Here is a 21,240-nt window from a genome sequence, read left to right as displayed (position 1 = left end):
TTGAGAAATGGAAAACCAGGGTATATTCCCAATAGAATGGCTTGGTCCCAGTGTCAAAGTCCCTGTTATGAGGGTTGAGAAATGTCAGCTGCCAATTTCCGTAATAAAAATGTTAAACATGGACCCCGTTGGTACTATAAGCTCAAATATCTGCATGTACCTTTAAATCCTAAGACAAAATCACCAGTCACACACACACACGCACACACTGTCTTCACTTGCCCCAATCTTACTTAAAGATACAAAATTTTGGTCGTGGACCTTCATCAGGGATTCAGTCCATTAACCAAAATGTTGTATCATTACGTAAGATCGAGTTTGTGGAGACATTAGATTATCTATTGCACCTGTCACTTAGTCTGTATTCAGGAGTGCACCAGATTTCATGACCTGTACCTTTGAATTATAATGTGCCTGTGTGTGCGTACTCACTCTTGACGGTGAGCACCATGCTCTTGCTGATGTCTGAGCCCACCCCGTTGGAGGCCTGACAGAGGTAGAAGCCACGATCTTCCTCCAGAACATGTCTGATTAGTAGAGAGCCGTTACTCATGATCTGGATACGGCCTGTCAGAGGCACAGGATGGTACTGTTGGGGGTTCCCAATACCCGCTGAACACAGAGAAAGAGACAAATATGTGGGATTAGAATAGGAAACACCTGCATTAGGCCTATAAGGGGATTAACTGGTGGATAAATAGTATGAATCTGCAGTATGAACATGACAATGGGCAGACGGACTGGCAAATACACAGGAGGGACAAACACAGACAGATACAGTACATAGATAAGAATGAAAGATGGGTCATGTACCTAGTGTACCTTTGGCATGCTTCCACATGACCTTGGGAGGGGGGTATCCATCTACGGAGCAGTTCAGGACCCCGGCCTTCCCATAGATCCCGTCCTGGTTGTTGGGCTGCACCACAAACCGAGGAGGCACTAAGGGAGGAGGAGCGGACAAGTGAAGGGGTTGAACACACACCTTCAGCAGAGGACAAAACAGACATTAATTCTCAAGCCCTCTCCTCTCTGGGACCCTTGTTAATGTTTCCTGTGTGGTCAATCTATTTCAGTCAGCACGTCGTCCGAGGCATTGTTCTACCACTAAATTGGAACTTCAATAATGTCACCTCCTATACTGATTGTGATAAAATGCAATAAGTGCAGCGTCCGGTAACAGCAACTCCCTTCTTTCCCCTTTAACCATTTCTCCACTGCCAAAATTATGCCTTTTACCAAGTGATTTAGTCTCTTACTGAGTCTTAGAATCTTGCTTTTCTTAAAACGAGTGAAAAAAAAAATACGAGTAGGATTAGATAAGCCCAAAATATTCTTGAATTAAGTGTAATTTTCTTGATACGTGGGGTACTTTATTCTGTTTCAACACGTTTAAACTTGTTTCCAAGAAAACATCCTAAAACTGCATTGGAAATAAGTGGGATTATCTCATCCCGCTGGCAGTTTTTTTTCACTTGCTTTATGAAATACAAGATTTAAAGACTGGACATGAAACAAAATGACTTGTCAAGATGGTCATTTGTTGCAGCACACCTATGCCTTTTAAGACTTTTAAGTTATTTTCTGCCCCCCCCCCTTTCCTTCCCTCCCTACCTGTGACCGTGAGCTGCCTCTCAGAGCTGACGGTGGCGGCATCGTTGCTGGCAATGCAGGTGTAGTTGCCGTTGTGTTTGAGTGACACCTTGGAAATCTGCAGGGAGCTCATGAACTCCTTGGTGTCAATGGTGATGCCTGAGGAGGGCACGATCTCCTGGCCATCCTTGCGCCAAGTGATGCGTATGGGCATGTCTCCAGATGACACCACGCAGGCGATGTACATCAACTTACCGATGGAGGTCGGCGGAAAGTCAAACGGCTGGATCAGCGGGGGAACTGGTGGAGGTTGAGAGGAGGAGATGCAGAGAGGAGAGTGAGTTAAGTGACAAGGGATAAGGCAAGTTGCAAAGAAAGGAAGGAAGGTTAAACAGAAATAGTCAAGGAAAATGTAACAGAAAGGAGAATGGTAAAGTGAGATGAAAGAGGATAAGTAAAGGAAATAAAAAAGAGAGATCAAGTGGAGAAAATATGTGATGTGTAGGAGATTGGGGCAGAGAAGAAAGGAGAGGCAACAGGGTGAAATAAAGGGTAGATAGTAGAGAGAAGACAGAGTGTACCATAGAGGGAATGAAAATAAAGGGGGGAAAAAAATGAATGAAATCAGTTAGAGGGTTGTTTAAATGAGCAGGGTGAGAAAAAGGTGAGGACAGAGATTTGAGGCAGATATGAATAAGTGAAGGAAGGAGAAAAGAGAGAAAATCAGATGAGAAGACACAGGGAGAATATGGGTAGACATAGATTTGAAGATTCGGGGGCACAGAAAGGACACAGGGTGGGAGGGGAAGCGATGCAAAAGGGGGAATAGGTGGAGTGAGAAAGACAGAGAGACACACTGGAGGGAGCGAAAGACAGAGTTTGAATTTTGAGATGCAGTGATTCAGAACCTGTCATTTTCGCCTGGCAGACTAGTTGGTGAACTAGTGGCCCATCTGTCTGTTTGTATATCAGACTGGCGATCAAAAAGCTGAATCTTTCAGTCTGTCATCTAAGCCTGGACCGCCAGAGCAACCTAACCACTGCAGCCTGGCCTACTAGCCCACTACCCACCCTGCAGCCGCTCTGCCCCCCTACCAACCCCTCCATTCTACCCCGCCCAGCCCTGCTAAAGCCAGCCCATAATAGCTGCTCTAATTAGAGCCCCATCCGCAGGGGGAAGAACGGTGTTGCCATGGAGACCGGCGGAGGTGATGGCGGTGGTTTGGAGTGAGGGAGGAGGGAGGGTGGGGGTTACAGCTGAGACATCTGGGGGATTTAATCTGGGCCTCGTTAAAATTCATCTAATTAAATCAGAGACATGACGAGCACGCATGCATACAAGCACACACCCACACCCACACACAGGGAAAGTAGATACACACATGCGTGTACACACAAGTGCACGCACACATGCACGCACACACACACACCGACACACACGTACTACCCGACCACTGTGCACCGCAAGGTTCACATATCTGCTAATGTCAAACTGAAACACACACCCCATACACACACACACACACACACACACACACATACACAACTTCCTAAAACAAACATGTCATGCCACGTAGAGCAGAACAAAGTAACATATGAGCTGACATACAGATTATATAGAGCACACACACACACACAAACACACACACATATACACACACTCTGCCACAAACACACACACCAACATGTGCATGCGCCTGCACTCACTCATAACCTTATACAATAGTGCTCCTGCTCTACGTAATTGCTGAGTGGTTGAGAGGGTGCACTAGGCCATTCCGCCCCTTAATCAGGGGTTATTAGAGGCAATGCATACAGCTTTCTCCTTTCGTCTACCTCTCTATCACTCACACCATCCAGCTCTCAACCAGTTTCACTCACTCTCCCTCCATCATACAACAATTCTCTTTTACATTCATAATTTTTGCCTCCTTCTTTTGATACAGCACCAGAATTGCAGGGGCAGGTTATCTGACATACATTCACTTCACACTGGCCTTGACCGCATCCAACACAAGCGCAATGAAACACACACACCAGAGGATGATAGTAGTTTACTAGAGCCATACTTAAGAGTGAAGCCTCTCAGAAGTTACTCATATACTCATAGATCTATCTACACTGAATGTGCATAATATTAGGGACACTTAATCTTTCCATGAAGATGAGGGTAATACCAGCAAGAGCCTTCATCACTCACTGATTTATTTTAAACCAATCACAAAAGAGACGCAGGCAAGTTTGTGGTTTTTGAAAGTTTGGGTCATTTTAGATCTGGACGGTGCAAATGAGGCAGCAACTCAAGATGTCCCTGATATTTTGTAATCAGTGTCAGACAAAGCTAGCACATTCACAGTTTCACAGAGAGCTCCCCCGGCACTGACCTTTGACTGTGACGTAAACAGTCTGGGTGATGAAGAGCTGCGGTTGGATGAGGACGCTGCAGACATAGGCACCCTCGTCCATTCCCTTCTGAACATCACTTAGCTTCAGAGTCCCGTTCTCATACACCACCTGGACACAGAGACACGCAGTTATCTTGAGAGATGTTGGGATTTCATTGCTCTTATATTGGAGCTCTAACAGTCAGTCCCACTGATTTGCTTTGTACCTTCATTTGTTCCAAATGTGGGAGTTTTCAGACTTAATTTGCCAAAAGATCCTAGAAATCCTTTCTGCTAAACTGATGTTGAACATCAAAAGCGAGGAAGGCAAACTAATGAAACATGCCGATAGAAAGAAGCTCACAAGGGCTACAGAACTTGGCATCAGTGATTGTTTCCAGTATTAATTTGACAAGGACACTTGAAGGAACAATTAACCCCACCCCCCACACCCTCACCCAAAAAAAACCAAAACCAAACAAAAAAAAACCAAAACAGATAAACTGCACTCTGCACTCTATCATTTTTAACAATACAATTACCTACAGTATGTCCAATAGCCTAAGTATAGGACAGGAATTATATCAAAATATATAAGCATTAGTCTACACGTTAGAATACATCAATACATCATCTATTACTGTATGCAAATGCTTCCTGCTTATATTTTACTTCTTTTTCAGCAGAAATGTTTAAGCCAACTCCACCTGGCGATGGTTGTCGGGCAGCAGAAGCCCCTCCTTGTACCAGTTGATTGAATAGTACGGGTAGCCGATCACACGGCAGTTTATGAATGTGTTCCTTCCTGCCACTGCGGTTATGTTCCTCATGGGCCGAATCCTTGGTGGTCCTGAGGGAGGGAGAGAGAGAGACAGAGATACAGAGAGAGGAGGAAGAGAGAGAGAGAGAGAGAGAGAGAGCGAGAGCGAGAGAGAGAAATGGGTTGACCAGAGGGAAGTGAAGAGAAAGAAAGGAGGAGGAAAAAGTGGAAGATCATTAGTTGATGGTGTCAGAAGCAGGGCATGGAAATTTAGGAATAAAGGGAAGGGGTGATAGGGAGGGGAATTGGGGAGAAGGAGAGGAATAGAGGAAAAGAAAGCATGTAGGGGTGTAGGGAGAGAGAGAAGTCATAATGTATCGCCCCTGTGTTATGAAGTATCCTTGCTATCGGTTCTTTGTAAGCATCCATCGTGCTGAATTGTTCACCCTAAGACAACTCAATCATTAATCGTTGTCTCCATGTGTACGAGCTGCACTTTTAATTCACTGCAGGGCATTAACACCACTTTGGATTGCTGTGTGTTTTCCAGGGTTGCAGACGGTAGCTCATGTATTGTTCCCTTTGTGCTGCAGCTAATGAGCATGTTCTTTATTAACATTTGTGCTGAGAACTCTAAAGGTCACGCTACACGGGCAACATTTCGTCGCAGTGGAGACGGGCAACAGCGCCCACAGCAGGTAATTGGTAGACTAATCGGGGCAAAATGAATGTGCATAACTTAATTGCCTACAAAAATGCAATGTAAACACACAGTTCCAGCTCCGGTGCCTCAATATTTTGTATCATGGCCACAAGACTAGAGACAAAGACTGGGGGTCATGAGCAGCCAGAGAGGCAGACAGACAGACAAACGATAGATGGAGAATGTGTTTTGCATTATTGGAAGACACTGGGAGCTATCAGTCAATCATCCATCACTCCTTCTCTGACCTTCTCTCCATTGTTTGCCTTGTATCTTTGTTTTTCTCTCTCTTTCCAACCCCCCTCCCCCCCACTGCTCTCTCTCTCTCTTACTCTCTCTCTTCCCTCACTCAGCGTGTGTTCAGCTTTGAAGTCGCAGCTCTGACGAGTCAAAGATGTATTATTCAGCAGCACCGTCGCACAGCTCCACATGAACACACACACACACACACACACACAGATACGCACACACACGCATTTGACTATGTGTGGCTTGTGTATGTTTGCTGTTGGTTCCATCACTGAATGGGACGAGTTGAGGGTATCAAATTTCAGTAAGTGGATAACCATAATTTTGTGTTTCTGCCTTTGTGTGTGTGTGTGTGTGTGTGTGTGCCTAGGAGTGTATCTGTGTGTGTTTGTCTGTATTTGTGTCAGCTTGTGTTACTTGAGGGGCTAAGGCTCTTTGGCAATAGGGCTCATTCTCACTCCAATGATCGTTCTGGCATGTCTCCTTAGAGCAGACTCACATGTCACAACCAGACATCTCACCAAAGGACAGAGAGAGAGAGAGAGAGAGAGAGAGAGAGAGAGAGAGAGAGAGAGAGAGAGGTGGAGAAAATGATACAGCCCTGTCCATCGGTGTCACTCCTCATCCTTGTTGTCCTCGATGACAGTGACATCACCAGTCCTGTCACCAGGGTTCACCATCAGTCCCCCGACACACACTGGCACTCCTCAGCTCATCTCCTTCCCCTTGCTCCCTCGTTCTTCTCCCCTCATTTCATCCTTTTCCTCTCCGTCCCTGACCATCTGTTTCTTCCTCTTTTGGAGTTTCTTCGTCCCTTTGTCTCATGTTCCCTTCATCTCAACTTCTCTCCTTCAGCCACCTTTTCCTCTGCATGTGTTGAACTGCTCTCCCTCTATCTTCACATTTTGCCTGTCTGCCTACATGCATTTTCGTCTTTGTGTATATACACCGTACATGTGTATGCATATATATAGATAGGCAGGTGCATGAGTATGTATATTTCTGCATGTTTATAATTGTGAAATTTCTGTCTTTCTCTAAAATGCGGCTACTTTCGCAGATTTAAGTTCAGTTGAATAATTGGGATGTTTGCATGTCTGTGCATTTTTGTCTTGTCAGTTTGTCTGTGTGTGTGCGTGCATGTTGGTATGACTAAGGTACCATCTCTTGGAGCCAGACCTCCTTTTGTTGCATAAAACAAAAGAGAGGTCTGGAGAGGTTCAGGCAGACAAGCTGATTAGAAAAGGCCAAAGACTCTGACATGCTTCAAACAAATAAAACTGCACTAAGGTAGAGCATGGCATGCTCTCAGCCTGTGTACTGTCCTACTAGCAGCAAGTTAGTGATAAGCCTAGTGAACGGCTGAGGTGATGATGAAAAAAACTCCATCAAATGATTTTATATACCCATTATTTAGGTGAGAGGACAGAAAACAAAAATGATAGATTTCTCTCTCCCATGTAAAGTGGCAAAGGTTGAGAGCCAAATGTGATCAATCAAACTTTTACTGTAGCCTGTTGGTAAACCCGCCATTCCATCCCTGTTTGGTAAAGAGTCTTCAAGCATTGACTAAATTGGATGTTGAGAACATACTTCTGCAAAAAAAACTGAAGCAAGTCTTAAGTCAATGTTTTCATCCATTTTAATCTTGAGCATAGGTAAACTAAGAAAAGAAAGTTGTTTCTGCCCAGACAGAAAAAAACAGAGGTACTGTTTCTATGGCATGTGTCTTGAAACTCAGCCAATCAGATGGCTGCTTTTGGAACCACTTGTTTTCGTTATGCAATATTTTCTGACGAGACGTTCTCCAGAGCTGCGTTGTTTTACATGGAGGCTCGACTACATGGGATTAAGTGAGATGGTAAGATGTGTAGATACAAAGTAAGAGACAGAGAGACAAAACGACATGGTGACAGACAACAAACATGGGCTGGAAGAACAAAACACACACTGCTGGAGAAGAGCAGACAAAAAAACTGAAAGGTGGAGAGAATGAGAGGTTGTAGTAAAAAAAAAGAGGGCATGACTAAATGAAGAGTGAGATACAGAAGACATACACATGACAGAACAAAACACAGAGATAGAGGTAGAGGTATAGAGGAGTACGGGGTGATACAGGTCGGGTCAGGGTTGGGGTAGGGGTAGAGGTCAGGCTGTGAGAAGCCTCTGTATGACTGATATTGAAAAGTAGACAGGCACCTCTTACGTTTATGCGCGCTTGGTACTCGGCACTACCGGCCGAGTTGCGTGCGGCGCAGCGATACACTCCTCCGTCGCGGATCTGCGGGCTGCTGACGTTGACGTGGCTCACGGTGCTGCCATCGGACAGTGTGTACTGGCTGGCTCGGACGCGCGACAGGTCCCGGGCCACGGGCTCGTCATCCAGGGTCCAGGTGATGGTGGGAGGAGGAGCTCCTTTGGCAGCACACATGAGGGAGAAGGGTTCACCCGGGACGACCACCCTTTCACTGAAGGAGGCGACAATACGTGGTGTGCCATCTGGGGAGACAGAGAAGAGAGAACAAGAGGTGTGAGTTTAGAGATGAGTAGTAGTGACCTGCTGGAGTCAGACTGGTAAAACAGACAGTCATGAGGGGCTGGAGAGTGCAATGACAGCCTTCCTTTCGGGACTGGATTACAAAGGCTGGCAAAATGGCAACAGATGAGCGAGCAACCTACTTTTAGCATGAGGGCAGCATGGAAAAAGACAAATGAACATATCTAATATCTAAAGTGTATGAGGGGAAGCACGACATTTTCAAACTTGCTGCACACAAGGTTGTACTCTAGCTGCAATTACACTGCAATCATGAAATCGTAAGTGTACCACTACACTTGGACAGCCAACTTCAACAGGCGCTGCGATTTGCTCCAACCAGGTTATGTTGAAGTGGCATTGACATATGTAGCATTTCAGCCTCAAGTTCAACTGGGGAGGGCCGCATTTTAATTCCACAGTTGCAATGACCAATACTAAGCGCTGGATCCTAGCACACAGTCAGTAAGGGCTATCCAAACTCATTCGCTATTTTCATTCATCTGTGTGCAGACATGCCCACGCACGCTAAGCGTAAAGGGGCTGGGTGTAATGGAATACATTACAAGGGTTTGGAGTTAACTATCAGCTTCATGGAATTCATTATGTCAGAGGAATAAATGAATAAATCAAGTAGACAAGCATTTCACTGCTGATTTTTTTTTTCTTAAATAAAGTAATGAATGCAACAAATTCATTAAAGAAAATGCAATCCATGTGATCCAGGTGCAGATGAATGAAAATCGTGAGGATGCAGCGAGGATGCAGCACTTAGTGTTGGTCACTGCGACTGTGGAATTAAAATATTGCGCTTCCCCCACTAACTGGTCCTCTCTCTGCCATGTATTGAGCATCAGGTTGGCCTGCTTTACCATCATCACATTCAGCTGAACCTCTCTCTGACTCTTTGTGATGTTTCCTCTGATAAGTCATGTTGGCATACACAAACTATATACAGTGGTGGAAAAAAGTTTTCGGACACTCTTCAAATTTTACACAATCTCACAATCTCAAATATTATCATGAAATATTTGTGGGAAAATCTTTTTTGTGTTTCAAAAGGTGTGGCTGCATTAGATAAACTAAATTCTTGACAGTTTAATCTTTATCTTCAGGCGTATTTCCTGCTTTAGGTTCCTTGTTTTAGCCATTTTTGTGTCTGAAGAACTTTCAAATGTGCTGGCTTTATATAGATGCAAAGCTTGGCAACAAAAATTATGTCTTTAAATGAAAAGAACGACCTTCATCACTGGTACCAAAATGACCCAATACTGAAAATGTCTTATGTATTTTTATGGAACCAATCAATTTTAAGCTTTTAATGGCTTTTTTAGGATTTGTTTAGTATTTTGGCTGTGACTGTACTAAAAGAAATTGCACTTGAAAACCTAAGAGTGATTTGTTAATGCAATATTTCCCAAATGCATGGGGTGTCCGAAAGCTTTTTTCCACCACTGTATATACCCAAAAAATGCATCGACGAGCTAAGCACTGTACTGTAATGTGCTACCTGACTTGTCCAAGCATCCGAAACACATTTTCAGAAAGCCAAATGGTCGCTTCACTAGGGCTCTTGCCTTTAACAACACATTGTTGAATGTATATTGCTGTTGATTTATACTGCGCAAGAAGTCACATGTGTAAATAAGTCTCCTAACAGCCACATCGGAAGGCTGAGAGAATGGCTGAATTCATCAGATTAAGATGTGATTGGTGAATTTTGCCGTTAGATGTTGTCCACAGGACTCTTATCGCAATTACCTATTTTTTTTTTTTTTTTTACCAAAACAGTAAGATCTTTTCAGGTGCTCCCTCATTGTACATATACCTCCCATTTCAGTTTGCTACCCCTCCTACCTTTGTGACAAGCCTGGCACACAAGCACGAAAACACCACATGAACAGGCAAAACGTGTTTCCAGGTCACCAATTTAACAATCTGCATGTGATGGTCTTTATGCAATCACAAAAATAGGGCCCTAAGTGTTGTGGAACCACTGGGCCGCTTTAAGCAAAACTGTGGCACACATGCATGATCAGCCATTCTGCTGCCAAGCTTCAGAAAACAGTTAAATAAGATGATAATTACACCACTTCCTCCATTGTGATCACCACCTATATATGGCACTGAACCCTGTGAATTCTGAAGAGAAGATCCCTTCGGTGTCAATATTTTGTGTTTGACAAAACTGAGGATCGTTTGAGGTAATAAGTGTTTAGACTCAGCCGACAAAAAAAAACTGACATAAGCACTTAATTTGTCAATGAGTCAGACTGACAACGAGAACCACGCAGATTCAGCCTTGAAATTTCGTGCCTATTCCACATTCTGTTGTCTGATGAGCCTTCTATCCAATGTAATCCATGTAGACCCAAATTCCAGGTTTATTCTACATTTTTTTTTTTTTCAGGTGAAACTACACGGGCCTTAGGTCAGTGCAATTAGTGCATCTTTAACCCTTTATAGGGCAAGTCACTATTTTTGGTCATTTCAAAAATTTTACATATCAGGCCCATCGTCTGTCTCAGTTAGTTCAATAATCATTTGGTCTTCACCCAGCCAATCAGCAAAGATCGCTTTACATCCCAGGTCACATGATTGTGGCATTTGACCAATCTCATTGGCTTTGATTTTCTATAGGAAAATGAAAATTTAAATTTTTTTTATAAAAGTAATAAACTCATGTCATGTTCACTAATAGCAGCCTAGGGTTGTTTTTTTGAATTTCAAAGTATTTCAATGAGTGCCCAATAAGGGGTTAAAACTATATTCATGTTTATCATCAATGTACAAAAACAGATGAATATCCATGCATTAAAAAAAAAAAGTGATCATGATTAAGTTGAGCATGAGAAGAAATACCATGCTATGATGCCGAGTTACCTTTAAAATACACAACTGTGCATAGTCTTGCTGTTCACCCAGCCATGACACACACATCATAATCCCACTCCCTCCCTACCTTCCAGCAGTATGATGGAGAAGTCCTGGGCAGTCTGGCCCTTGCGTGTGGCAAAGCACTGGTAAGCCCCGGAGTGTCTTTTCTGGGCAGCAGAAATAAACAGAGTCTCATTGTGAGCCCCCTGGATGGAGAAGTGCTGGTCGGGCAGGACGGGTTCTGTGTTACGGTACCAGGACACAGTGAAGTGGGGGGAACCCTGGACGGCACAGGACAGGATGACTGTACTGCTGATCCCCGTCTTCAGGTTCTTGGGAGACAACGTGACGCGCAGTGGCTCTAGAGAGACAAGAAGGCGTTCAAAATGAGAGAAAAAACAGAAGTTGAGAGAGAGAGAGAGAGAGAGAGAAGGAGCAAAATGAGGTGAGATGAGGCAGAGGAAGGTGGACAGAGAAATTGTGGTAGAGACAAAAGTGGAAAGAAGATGGCAGAAGAATGAGGGAGGAAGGTAGGAGGAGAAAAAGGGAAAAGAAAAAAAAATCTGAATATTGTAAACAAGGTTCTCTAGGTTAAATAACAGATAGAGAGAGGCAAATGTTTCAGGGCTGGAGGAAGGTGCATCGTGTGCCTTCCCATCTCAGGCATACATGGGTATTATTGGCATTGCTGAACCAGTGCAATTTGAAGTGAACCCTGCTATGTTGCAATGGCGAGGCAACAGAAATCATTTTTGGGTGGGGGTTAGATAGTGTATTTGTCAAGGTTTCTGTCATTGCCTGCATGCGTGTGTGTGTGTGTGTGTGTGTGTGTGTGTGGGAAACAGAGACAGAGAGGGGGAGAAAATGTCAGTGAGCAATAAGGCAGCTGGTGTTAAGTGCTGGAGGCTGCTGAATGTGTGTGTGTGTGTGTGTGTGTGTGTGTGTGTGTGTGTGTGTGTGTACACGCACGCGAATGAAAGCGAATGTGAGTGTTTGTGTCTGTTTTCACATGTGTGTATAAGCGTGTGTGTGAGTTTATCGACAAATGTGTGTGTGTGTGTGTGTGTGTGTGTGTGTGTGTGTCCCACCTTCCATGCCCTGTCAGAGAGGGTTTGTGGGCTGCACGGTGATGTGCCCTGTGGCCAGTCGGCCCTGTGTCCACTAACTTTACCCTTATCCCTTCCGCCCTCGATCTCCATCTCCTCCCTCCACCTCCCTCAGCCTCTCCACAGCAGAAGTGCACTGTCTTCTCTGTCTGTGTCACCTCCTCATCTCCACACATCTCTCTCCTTCATACACACAAACTCTGAGATCTCTCTCTCTCTCTCTCTCTATCTGTCTGTCTCTCGTTCTCTGTCACACATGCTTGGCAAGCAGAACGACAGGCCTGCCGTTCTGCTCTGTCACCGTAGCGAAGCCTCAGTGGGGTTTTGGAGCACAGTGGGGGGAATGGGCCGTCCTTGGAGATCAGGCTCACACACGGCCCAGAGGTGGGAGGTGGGGGAGGGGACAATGGAGGCGATGCAGGGTCGGGACACAGCCAACAGAGCTTAAACGGTACCTCTGTCCTCCCTTTTTCTGCTGTGGCCTGACCTGACACCCATTACTTCACCCTTTCTCACTCACACAGCTGGATGCTGTGATGTGTGTTGTTGTATGTACAGACACGTGATCTACATTCATAGTTTCATGTTTTTACTGAAATGTAGTCTTTTTCTTTCTCCCTAAGATGTTAAGAGATCGTGTCATCCACTTGGAAAATCCTCTCCTCTCTTTTCATTCTCACCTATAACATTGAGGTGTCCCGTCACCTCCTTCGAGCCAAAGCTGTTGGTGACCTCGCAGATGTAGTTGCCACTGTCCTCGAGCCTCAAGTCAGAAATGGTGAGGCCAGTGAGACGCCGCGTCCAGCGGGAGTCTGCCGGTAACGGGCGCCCATCCTTCAGCCAGCGGATGGTGGGGTTTGGGTATCCAGAGGCGATGCAGGGCAGCTCCACGCTGCGCCCCACCTGCACCTCACCTGACTGGAAACTGTCCAGCACTGACGGGGTGGACTCCGTAGGGTCTGCACAGGAGCAGGTCAGAAATATGAGACACTGAATTAGATTCTTCACTGTTTGGACTTTTCACTGTTACAGCTTAAATAATATTTTCACTGTGGGAGCTTGCTCATGGCAAAAAGGCATTTAGTCTCATATTCAGTGTTAAGTTTTTCAGAATATTGGGAACAAGTATAAATACCTAGGAACAAGTATAAAGACCGAAAAAGGCACATCAGCCCACTAGTTAAGAAAATGACACATAACTCAAGAAAAATTTGGAAACAAGCCGATTAGTATTGGAAACAAGCGAGCTTATCTCATCTGACTGGTAGATTTTTTTCCAGTTGTTTTAAGAAAAATAAAATTTTAACACTGAATAAGCGACTTAAATGGGGATTTTTTTTGCAGTGTTCGAATTGAATCTTAGATAGATAGATAGACAGAAATCTCAGCAGTGCCTCACAAGTCTGTTGGATGTAACAGTGAAAAGAAGAGCCGCTGCTCATAAACATGTCATAACAGACATTTAATTCACACATCCTGCAGTAACAGTACGTTCACCTGACAGGCGACAAAGCTGCACAACAGTCAAGCACCAGGGACCACTGAACACTGTCGCCAAGTTTCCCATCAAGCACTGATTGGCATGAATAATGTCATAAAGGGCTTGTGCACCGTAAATTAAGTTGGTTAACACTGATTATTAAGAATTAGGTTTTCATCCATTTTAAGCAGTAGGTTGTGGAAAAACTTTCAGGAAATAGTGCCAGGGAAATTCAATGGGTGACCAACTTTGTTTGCGACTGAAAAAAGTTGAATCCAGATCTTATTTTTGTTGTTTGAAACATATCAGTTATGCATTCAGAGCTTCATATCGCCACCTTCCATTGACTGTTGCTCACCCATAACAGAGAGCCGGGCTCCATTGCTCTGGCGGGTCTCTCCACTGTACTTGTGCTTGGTGATGCAGCGGTAGGTGGACAGAGCATCCTCTTTCTGCACCTCTGAGATGTACAGAGCTCCAAATGAGGTCAGGAAGAAACGGTTACCTGAGGAGAACAGGAGAGAGGGAGTGGGTGGAGGAGGAGGGACGGATGTTAGTTGGTATCTCAACTATGCCATTATATCAGTGACATATCAGTTGCATCCAGCATATGACACCTTATCATCTTATTTTGACGTCTGTTCAACCAACAGGGACACATGCAGACGCACAGCTCTCACTTTTATTAGCATATGGTTTTTTAAGATTTTGTGCAACGATTTGGGAGACAAATCTCAAAAAGCATTCACTTATATTTACTTTACAAAAGTAACGTAAATGTAGTAATGTGGTGACACATAATATAGAAATGGGTGTTGAAATGAAGACATTTTTAAAATAATTTCTCAGTGCTAGTTTTGGTGTTGTTCATATTTGTGATTTAACCTTTCCATGGGATCTTCTGTATTCATTTGTATTCATTTTTTGCCCCCACGTTTTTACAATAACTGGAAAAACAGGCATGAGAAAAATGCTGTTGAGTAAAGCAAAAGCCGTGCATGATACTGAGCTGTTTTCATAAACTGGATTCCAGGATTCAGGATGTCAGAATTCCCAACACAAAGCCCCTGTGACCAAACCTGAGAAAACATTTTCCAGGGAAACCAGTGGATTCAGAGGAAATAAATGTAGAGCAGAAAGCGCATGGCCCCACAAGACCTAACCGCAGCACTTAGAGGAAACACATGGGAGCTTTTAAGATACCAGCTATCATGTCCTGTCCATCTACTGAGATATGCAGAATAGAGGAGAGAGGAAAGAAAGCAAAAGAAAGGAAAACAAGAGAGAAGAGCTACTGTAGGTGTTAATAATTGATGTATCTCTCTCTCTCTCTCTTTCTCTCTTTCTCTTTCTGTGTGTGTGTGTGTGTGTGTGTGTGTGTGTGTTATTGTAATAGTAGATTAGTGTCATTTTCATTTCACATCAGTGACTGCTTGGCTTGCCTCTGATTTATCTGCATGTCGATAGAGAGAGAGAGCAAGAGAGTATGTATGTATGTGAGGGGGAGAGAGAGAGAGAGAGAGAGAGAGAGAGAGAGAGAGAGAGAGAGAGAGAGAGACGAGGAGAGTGTATTTCAGTGTTTGGTTCTTTCCGCTTCTCTGAATCTTTTTGTATTCTGTTCTCCCAAAGGGTTATTTTAGACAGTGCACTTCAGAGTTTGTAGTAGATTGTAGATTGTTTGCTTCTGCGAATACTATTTCAGTGGGTGTGTGCATGTGTGTGTGTGTGTGTGTGTGTGTGTGTGTGTGTGTGCGCGTGCGTGCGTGTGTGCGTGTATGCGAACATGCCAAATTGTTTTTTGCTGTACATGATGTTTCATTGTCTCTTTGCAGTGTTGACAAGAAAGGGCTTGAGTAAAATGCAGGTGCAGTGAACAGTTGAACACACACACACACACACACATAAACACACACACACACACACACACCCTCCTCCCTCCACGTATACATTTGCACAGACACATAGAGAGCTCAGAGCAGTGGGTCAGCATCTGGTCACAGCAGACACAGACGCACGCTGAGACACTTGGGGCAGGCGTTGACTGTTTTATGTGTTTGATTGTTCATGAAAACAGACACATGCTTCTGTGCGCCTGCAGTAGAGCTACAACAATTTTGCTTCTTACTGGCTGCTTCTGATTTTGTTCTTGACAGTGACACGATCAACCTGCTCCTCTCTTTAAACAAAGAGAGGATTCATCAGCCCACAGGGGGACATTTCATGGGGCTTTTCCATTAGATCTTATCTGCTCCGCTCTACTCGTGTTTGGTACCAGTTACTTTTCAGGATTTTGATTCCATTGCAGATCGTACCTCCTCACGGTGAAGCCATGTTGGCTGCTTTTTGGTATGCTGACGAGTTTTTCTCGCTTCTTCACAAGAGCTCAACATGAGTGTTTTACTTAAACAATATTAGTGACTCTAAGAGATTTGCAGAAAAAAAAAGATTATCTAGCTATGACACAATTGTAAGAGGCAACTGGTGTAGTTTCACTGTTCAGTGTTTCTCTGACCAATCAGTGGTGTGCAGCATTTCACGTCACCTTTTACTGTCTGCTCAGCTCGCTTGAACCTGAACACAGGTGGTTCCAAAAATACGGTCTGTTACCAGATGCTATCCCAAACTTTTGCCTGATGGAAAACCAATAAAGAGGGGTAGAACAGATACCATGTGATGAAAAGGGCGTGTGTTTGTACAAATGTCAGTAAATCATTTTCTTTGTATCTGCACATCACTGATCGTAGATATGACTGTGTACATAAGTATCAGCGACCAAGGTGGTGTATGTATGCATTCATGCGTGTGTGTGTGCGTGTGTGTGTGTGTGTGTGTGTGTGTGTGTGTGTGTGTGTGTGTGTGTGTGTCTGCTGCCACAGTGTGAGTGACGACAATCGATGCGCTTTATGGCTGCACTGCTCCATCCAAAGGAGATTTATTAAAACAGTGAGGACAGGCCTGGCTCCCTGCCACAGACACACACACACATGCAGACACACACACACACACACACACTCTATCACTCTAACAAGACTGAGCTGTGAAGGAGACTGAAGCATGGACTTCTTGCCTCAGAGCTGACAAGCTTTCACTCACTTCACAAAATGTGCATTACACCACATGCTGATCAGTTGTTGCTCCAGTCAATAGAATCCACAGCGTCGTGTACCAGAAAACTTCCTGCGTGCTCGGTGTCCAGCTATGATCGTGAGAGAGCCACAGATGTCTGCACTGTATTTTTCCGTGGGATTGAGACATACCTATCAGCATTACACCACAAAAATTACCCACTTTAACAAGTCATTTAGTCTCATATTTAGTGATAAAATCTTGTTTTTCTTAAAACAAATGTAAAAAAAAAAAAAAAAAAATCTGCGAGTGAGATGACATAATCCCATTTGTTTTGAATGCAGCTTCACTTCCTTCAGGATTTTTTTCAGTGAACAAGTGTAAGTATGTTGATGCAGAAAAAAACACATCAACCAAGTACTGTCAAGAAAATGACACTTATTCAAGAAAATTCTAGAAACAAGTGGATTAGCATTGGAAACAGGTGGAATTATCTCACTTCACTGACTTTTTTCACTTGATTTACAAAAAAAAAAAAAAAAACACTGAATGTGAGACTAAATGACTTGTTAAAATGGAGATTTTTTGTACACTGCCTTCCTCCATATAATTCACAGACGAATAGAAAAAATAGAAAAGAATCCCATCAAATCATTTTTTACTGAGTCTTAAACTAATATAGTAGCTCACAGTAAATAAAAAAAAACATGAGTATATAACAAAATATAATCAAAATGTATTAAAAAAAATTTTAACATCTCAAATGGCCTACTTTTCATATAAAGTACAAAACACTGTTAAAATAGCGTTTGTGCTTGAATCAACATGAAATTTCTTATGTATATTTGTACCTTGTGTCAAAGTATTAACTACTATCATCATGTTAAAAAAAAAAAAACAAAAGAAAAAAAATGAAATACAAATAGTTCATTTGCAAAAACAAATACATCCAACTGTATTCATTTAAACCATTTTTTTGTTTGTTTGTTGTTTTTGTTGGGAATTCCCACATAAACACGCCAATAAACTGCTATTATTTTTTTTTTAACCTCATGGGATAAATGTCATTCATTTTTTCTTTCTTTTCAATCAAAAACAATCAGTGTAGTACGCCTGATTTTGGATGTTGGTTCCGGAAAGCATGTTCTGTGAGGCATTGCATATGACAGTTCTGTTTGGCAATGTCTGTTTTTGCAAATGAACTCTTTAGATATTCAATATCTCATATCTACAATATGACACATTCATGTTGACGTGTGTGTGTGTGTGTGTGTGTGTGTGTGTGTGTATGTGCATGTTGACTAAGGCGTCCAAATTCCTCAATAGCTGCACATATGTGAGTGTCAGCCCACGCCGACATCTGCGTGCATATATGAAGGTTCACGTGCACATGTTTTCGTGTGTGTCTGACTGTTGTTGTGCTGGGCGCTAAGAGACGTAGGCTGTAATTTTCAAGCCTGCCCTTTTGTTCCAACCTGGGTATTAAGCCTTACAGGATAATATGCACTTGGCGAGCAGAACCCCCTACAACACACTGCTACACCCTGTCACAACATGCCTGGAGAGAGAAAGATGGAGCGGAAAGGGGAACAGGGAAAAGGGAAAAGGGAGGGGGGGGCGTGGGGGGTGGGTGCAGTAAAAAATTCAGAGAAGGTTGAGAATGGAGAGAGAGAGAGAGAGAGAGAGAGGTGAGAGTGGTGCAGAGGGCATTAATGAAAGGGAACTTCTGTCATCCCTGGCTGGAAAAACAACTTATTCAACTCCACCGTTCCTCCGTATCTCTCGCTTCCCTATCCCCCCCCTTCTCTCACTTTCACTTGCTCTTTCTTTCTCTCCCTCTTGTTCAGAGTGGTTAACCGGAGTGGCAGATGAAGTGAAATATTCATTAGTGAAATCACTCTTTGCTCTCTTCCCATGACTGCTCTCACTTCAGCTCTCTGCACTGCAAAAAAAAAAAAAAAAAAAAAAAAAAAAAAAAATCCAACTTAACAAGTCATCCAGGCGCATATTCAGCTTTAAAATCTTGTTTTTTTCTTAAAGCACGTTGCAAAAATCCAACAACAGGATTAGGTAATCCCACTTGTTTCTGATACTCATCTACTCATCCAGAATTTTCTTGAATCAAGTGTCATTTTCTTGATGTTGACCTGCCTCTTTCTGCCTTGTTTCAACATACTTATACTTGTTCCCAGAAAAAAAAAATGAAGTGAAGCTGCATTGGAAACGAGTGGGAATATCTCATTGCACTGGCACCTGTTTTAAGAAAAACAAAATTTTGACACTGAATACGCGACTTGTTCAGGTGAGGATTTTTTTGCAGTGTGCAGCCTTCACTTTCTCTCTCCTCTCTCTTTCCACATCTCTCTTCCTGCTTGATATTTAATTTAGAGTCAATGCCTGTCCTCCTTTCTGTGGAGATGTGACACACCTACCAGCAGAGAGGTGGCGGGCAGGGGACGAAGGAGAGGAAGGGCTGACCCTGCAGGGAGGAGGAGGGCAGATGGAGATTGATGGAGGGAGAGATACGGAGATAAAGAGAAACATGCCGTTGGGAGTGACAGAGGACCGAGTAAGAGTGAGAGGGATGAGGGGCCTGCAGGCCTGAGAATCACACATGGGTACAAACAATTCCTCTTTCTCTCTATCTCTCTTTCTCCCCTTGCAAGCCTCTCCTTTTGGGAGAGCAGATCAATTCTCTTCTAGTCTGTCTATGCCTCCAGGAGTTTGGTGTTATTGTTGAATGTGTGTTAGTGTGTGTGCATGTGAGTTTCTGTGTGTATAATCTTTTTTGTTTTGTTTTCTTTCTTTTTTTTTTTTTTTTTTTGCTGTGGGAGGCAGGATGAGGTTTTTGAGGTCTATCCCACACCCAAGGGAGACACGAAACCCCCCCCAACACTTCCTCCCTACCTCCCAACCCCCATCCTCCCCTCTTTTCTTTCCTCGTTTTCTTTCCATCCGCACATCTTCCCTCCGTTCTTAATCCCCCTTCCTCACGTCTCCCCTCTGCCCTCTACTTCTCTCCTCCTCGGTCTCTTTTCTTCTATTCTCTCCTCCTCTCCCCTCTCTTTCAGGAGGGTCTGTAAGTAATGGAGTCGGTTCAGCTGATCAGCCTGAGGCAGGGAGTCAAGCCAAGTGCAGAGTGAAGCTGCTGCTGGAGCTCTCTCTGTGTGAATGTGCGTGCGTGCGTGTGTGTGTGTGTGTGTGTGTGTGTGTGTGTGTGTGCGTGCATGTGTATATGCCAGAAATCACACAGACAGACACATACATGCAAATAGAGAGAGGAGAGAGAGAGGGAGAGGGGAGCACGAAAGAAGGATGAGGGAGCCCTGGAGCATTGCTTGTCTTCCCCAAAGTTCCCCCAGAGAGAGGAGACCCCTTTTCTTTGAGATAGAGTGGAGGGAGGGAGCGGGGAGGAGAGATAGAGGAGGAGGAGGAGGAGGAGGAAGAGATGGAGGCAAAAGATGAAGGAATGAAGCAGGGAAGGCGCAGCTAAATATATCCCAATATATATCGCTGCCATTTTCAACAAATCATCGTCAACTTGGAGAGGGGGAGGAATAACAACATGAGAGAACATAAAGAGGAAAACAACAAGAAAAGGAAGAAGAAAAAAAAAAAACACCATGTTAATGTAGGAATGCTGTAGCCACCAGGGGGGTTGGGAGGAGAAGGGGAGGAGCAGATCAGACAGGAGACAGGAAAGAAAGACGGTCCCAAGAAAAGATATATATATTTTGAGAGGCTGGCTAGACCATGGAGAAAAGGCAGAGACGGAAATAGATAAAAAGAAGAAGACAGAGAGAGAGAAAGAGAGAGAGAGAGAGAGGGAGAGAGAGAAAGTAGGGGGGATTTGGAGAGAAGCAGAGCAAGAGAGGAAATGGCGTAAGTAAGGGGTTTGTTCTTGGTGCTGCCATGCAAATGAAGGCGGCGCCGCAGCGATGCTAACTAACAGCAATTCACACTGTTGGGCTCATCACTTATTAATGCTCTACGGCACCCCCTCCCTCCTCCCCTCTCTCTCTGTCTCTCTCCTCTCTCCCCTTCTCTCTCTCTCTCTCTCTCTCTCTCTCTTTCTGTCTGTCTGTCTCTCTCCCTCTCCGTTCCCCTCTCCCCTTCTCTCGCCAGGCTCTCTGTTTTTCGTTCGCTCTGTCGTTCGCTGTTGCTAGGGCCCGTGTGCTCACGTGACAACAGCTGGGTAGGGGGCGCTGCGGTGGCACATGGCGACATATGCAAGTGTGTGTTTTGTGTGTGTTTTGCATGAGTGTGTGTGTGTGTGTGTGTGTGTGTGTGCAACAGCGTGTAAAGGGCCCCTTCGTTAGGGGAAAAAAAACAGAATCAGCTGTCTAAATAATGGTGATATGGAATAAAAGAGAGGAGGGAAAGAGGTGAATGGATCTGTGGCCGATTCAGAGGCCCGGGCTAGTCCTCACACAAGCTCACATCACACTCACAACACTTCACTTTGCCACTATGTACCTTTTCACCC

The 21,240-nt window shown here is 44.0% G+C and overlaps 1 protein-coding gene across 3 annotated transcripts in view; it reads right to left on the bottom strand.

The window, feature by feature from the left end:
* The window catches only part of dscaml1 (Down syndrome cell adhesion molecule like 1), a 105,624-nt gene that overhangs the window by 31,427 nt on the left and 52,957 nt on the right, over positions 1–21,240 (bottom strand). The window contains exons 4-12 of one of the 3 annotated variants that reach the window (XM_030067931.1): positions 14,047–14,193; positions 12,889–13,167; positions 11,188–11,463; positions 7,889–8,188; positions 4,685–4,827; positions 3,978–4,107; positions 1,615–1,893; positions 823–942; positions 433–612 (exon numbers count right to left, since the gene is read on the bottom strand). In XM_030067931.1, coding sequence (XP_029923791.1) covers positions 433–612; positions 823–942; positions 1,615–1,893; positions 3,978–4,107; positions 4,685–4,827; positions 7,889–8,188; positions 11,188–11,463; positions 12,889–13,167; positions 14,047–14,193 — 1,854 coding nt within the window. Of the gene's footprint in view, positions 1–432; positions 613–813; positions 943–1,614; positions 1,894–3,977; positions 4,108–4,684; positions 4,828–7,888; positions 8,189–11,187; positions 11,464–12,888; positions 13,168–14,046; positions 14,194–21,240 lie in introns of those variants that run through there. The other 2 variants (XM_030067930.1, XM_030067933.1) reach the window with 2 other exon arrangements.

The sequence above is a fragment of the Myripristis murdjan genome, chromosome 13 (assembly GCF_902150065.1).
Source record: "Myripristis murdjan chromosome 13, fMyrMur1.1, whole genome shotgun sequence".
Lineage (NCBI taxonomy): Eukaryota > Metazoa > Chordata > Actinopteri > Holocentriformes > Holocentridae > Myripristis > Myripristis murdjan.
The sequence above is the reverse complement of the archived record's forward strand: the minus strand, read 5'-3'. Positions and strand labels throughout refer to the sequence as shown.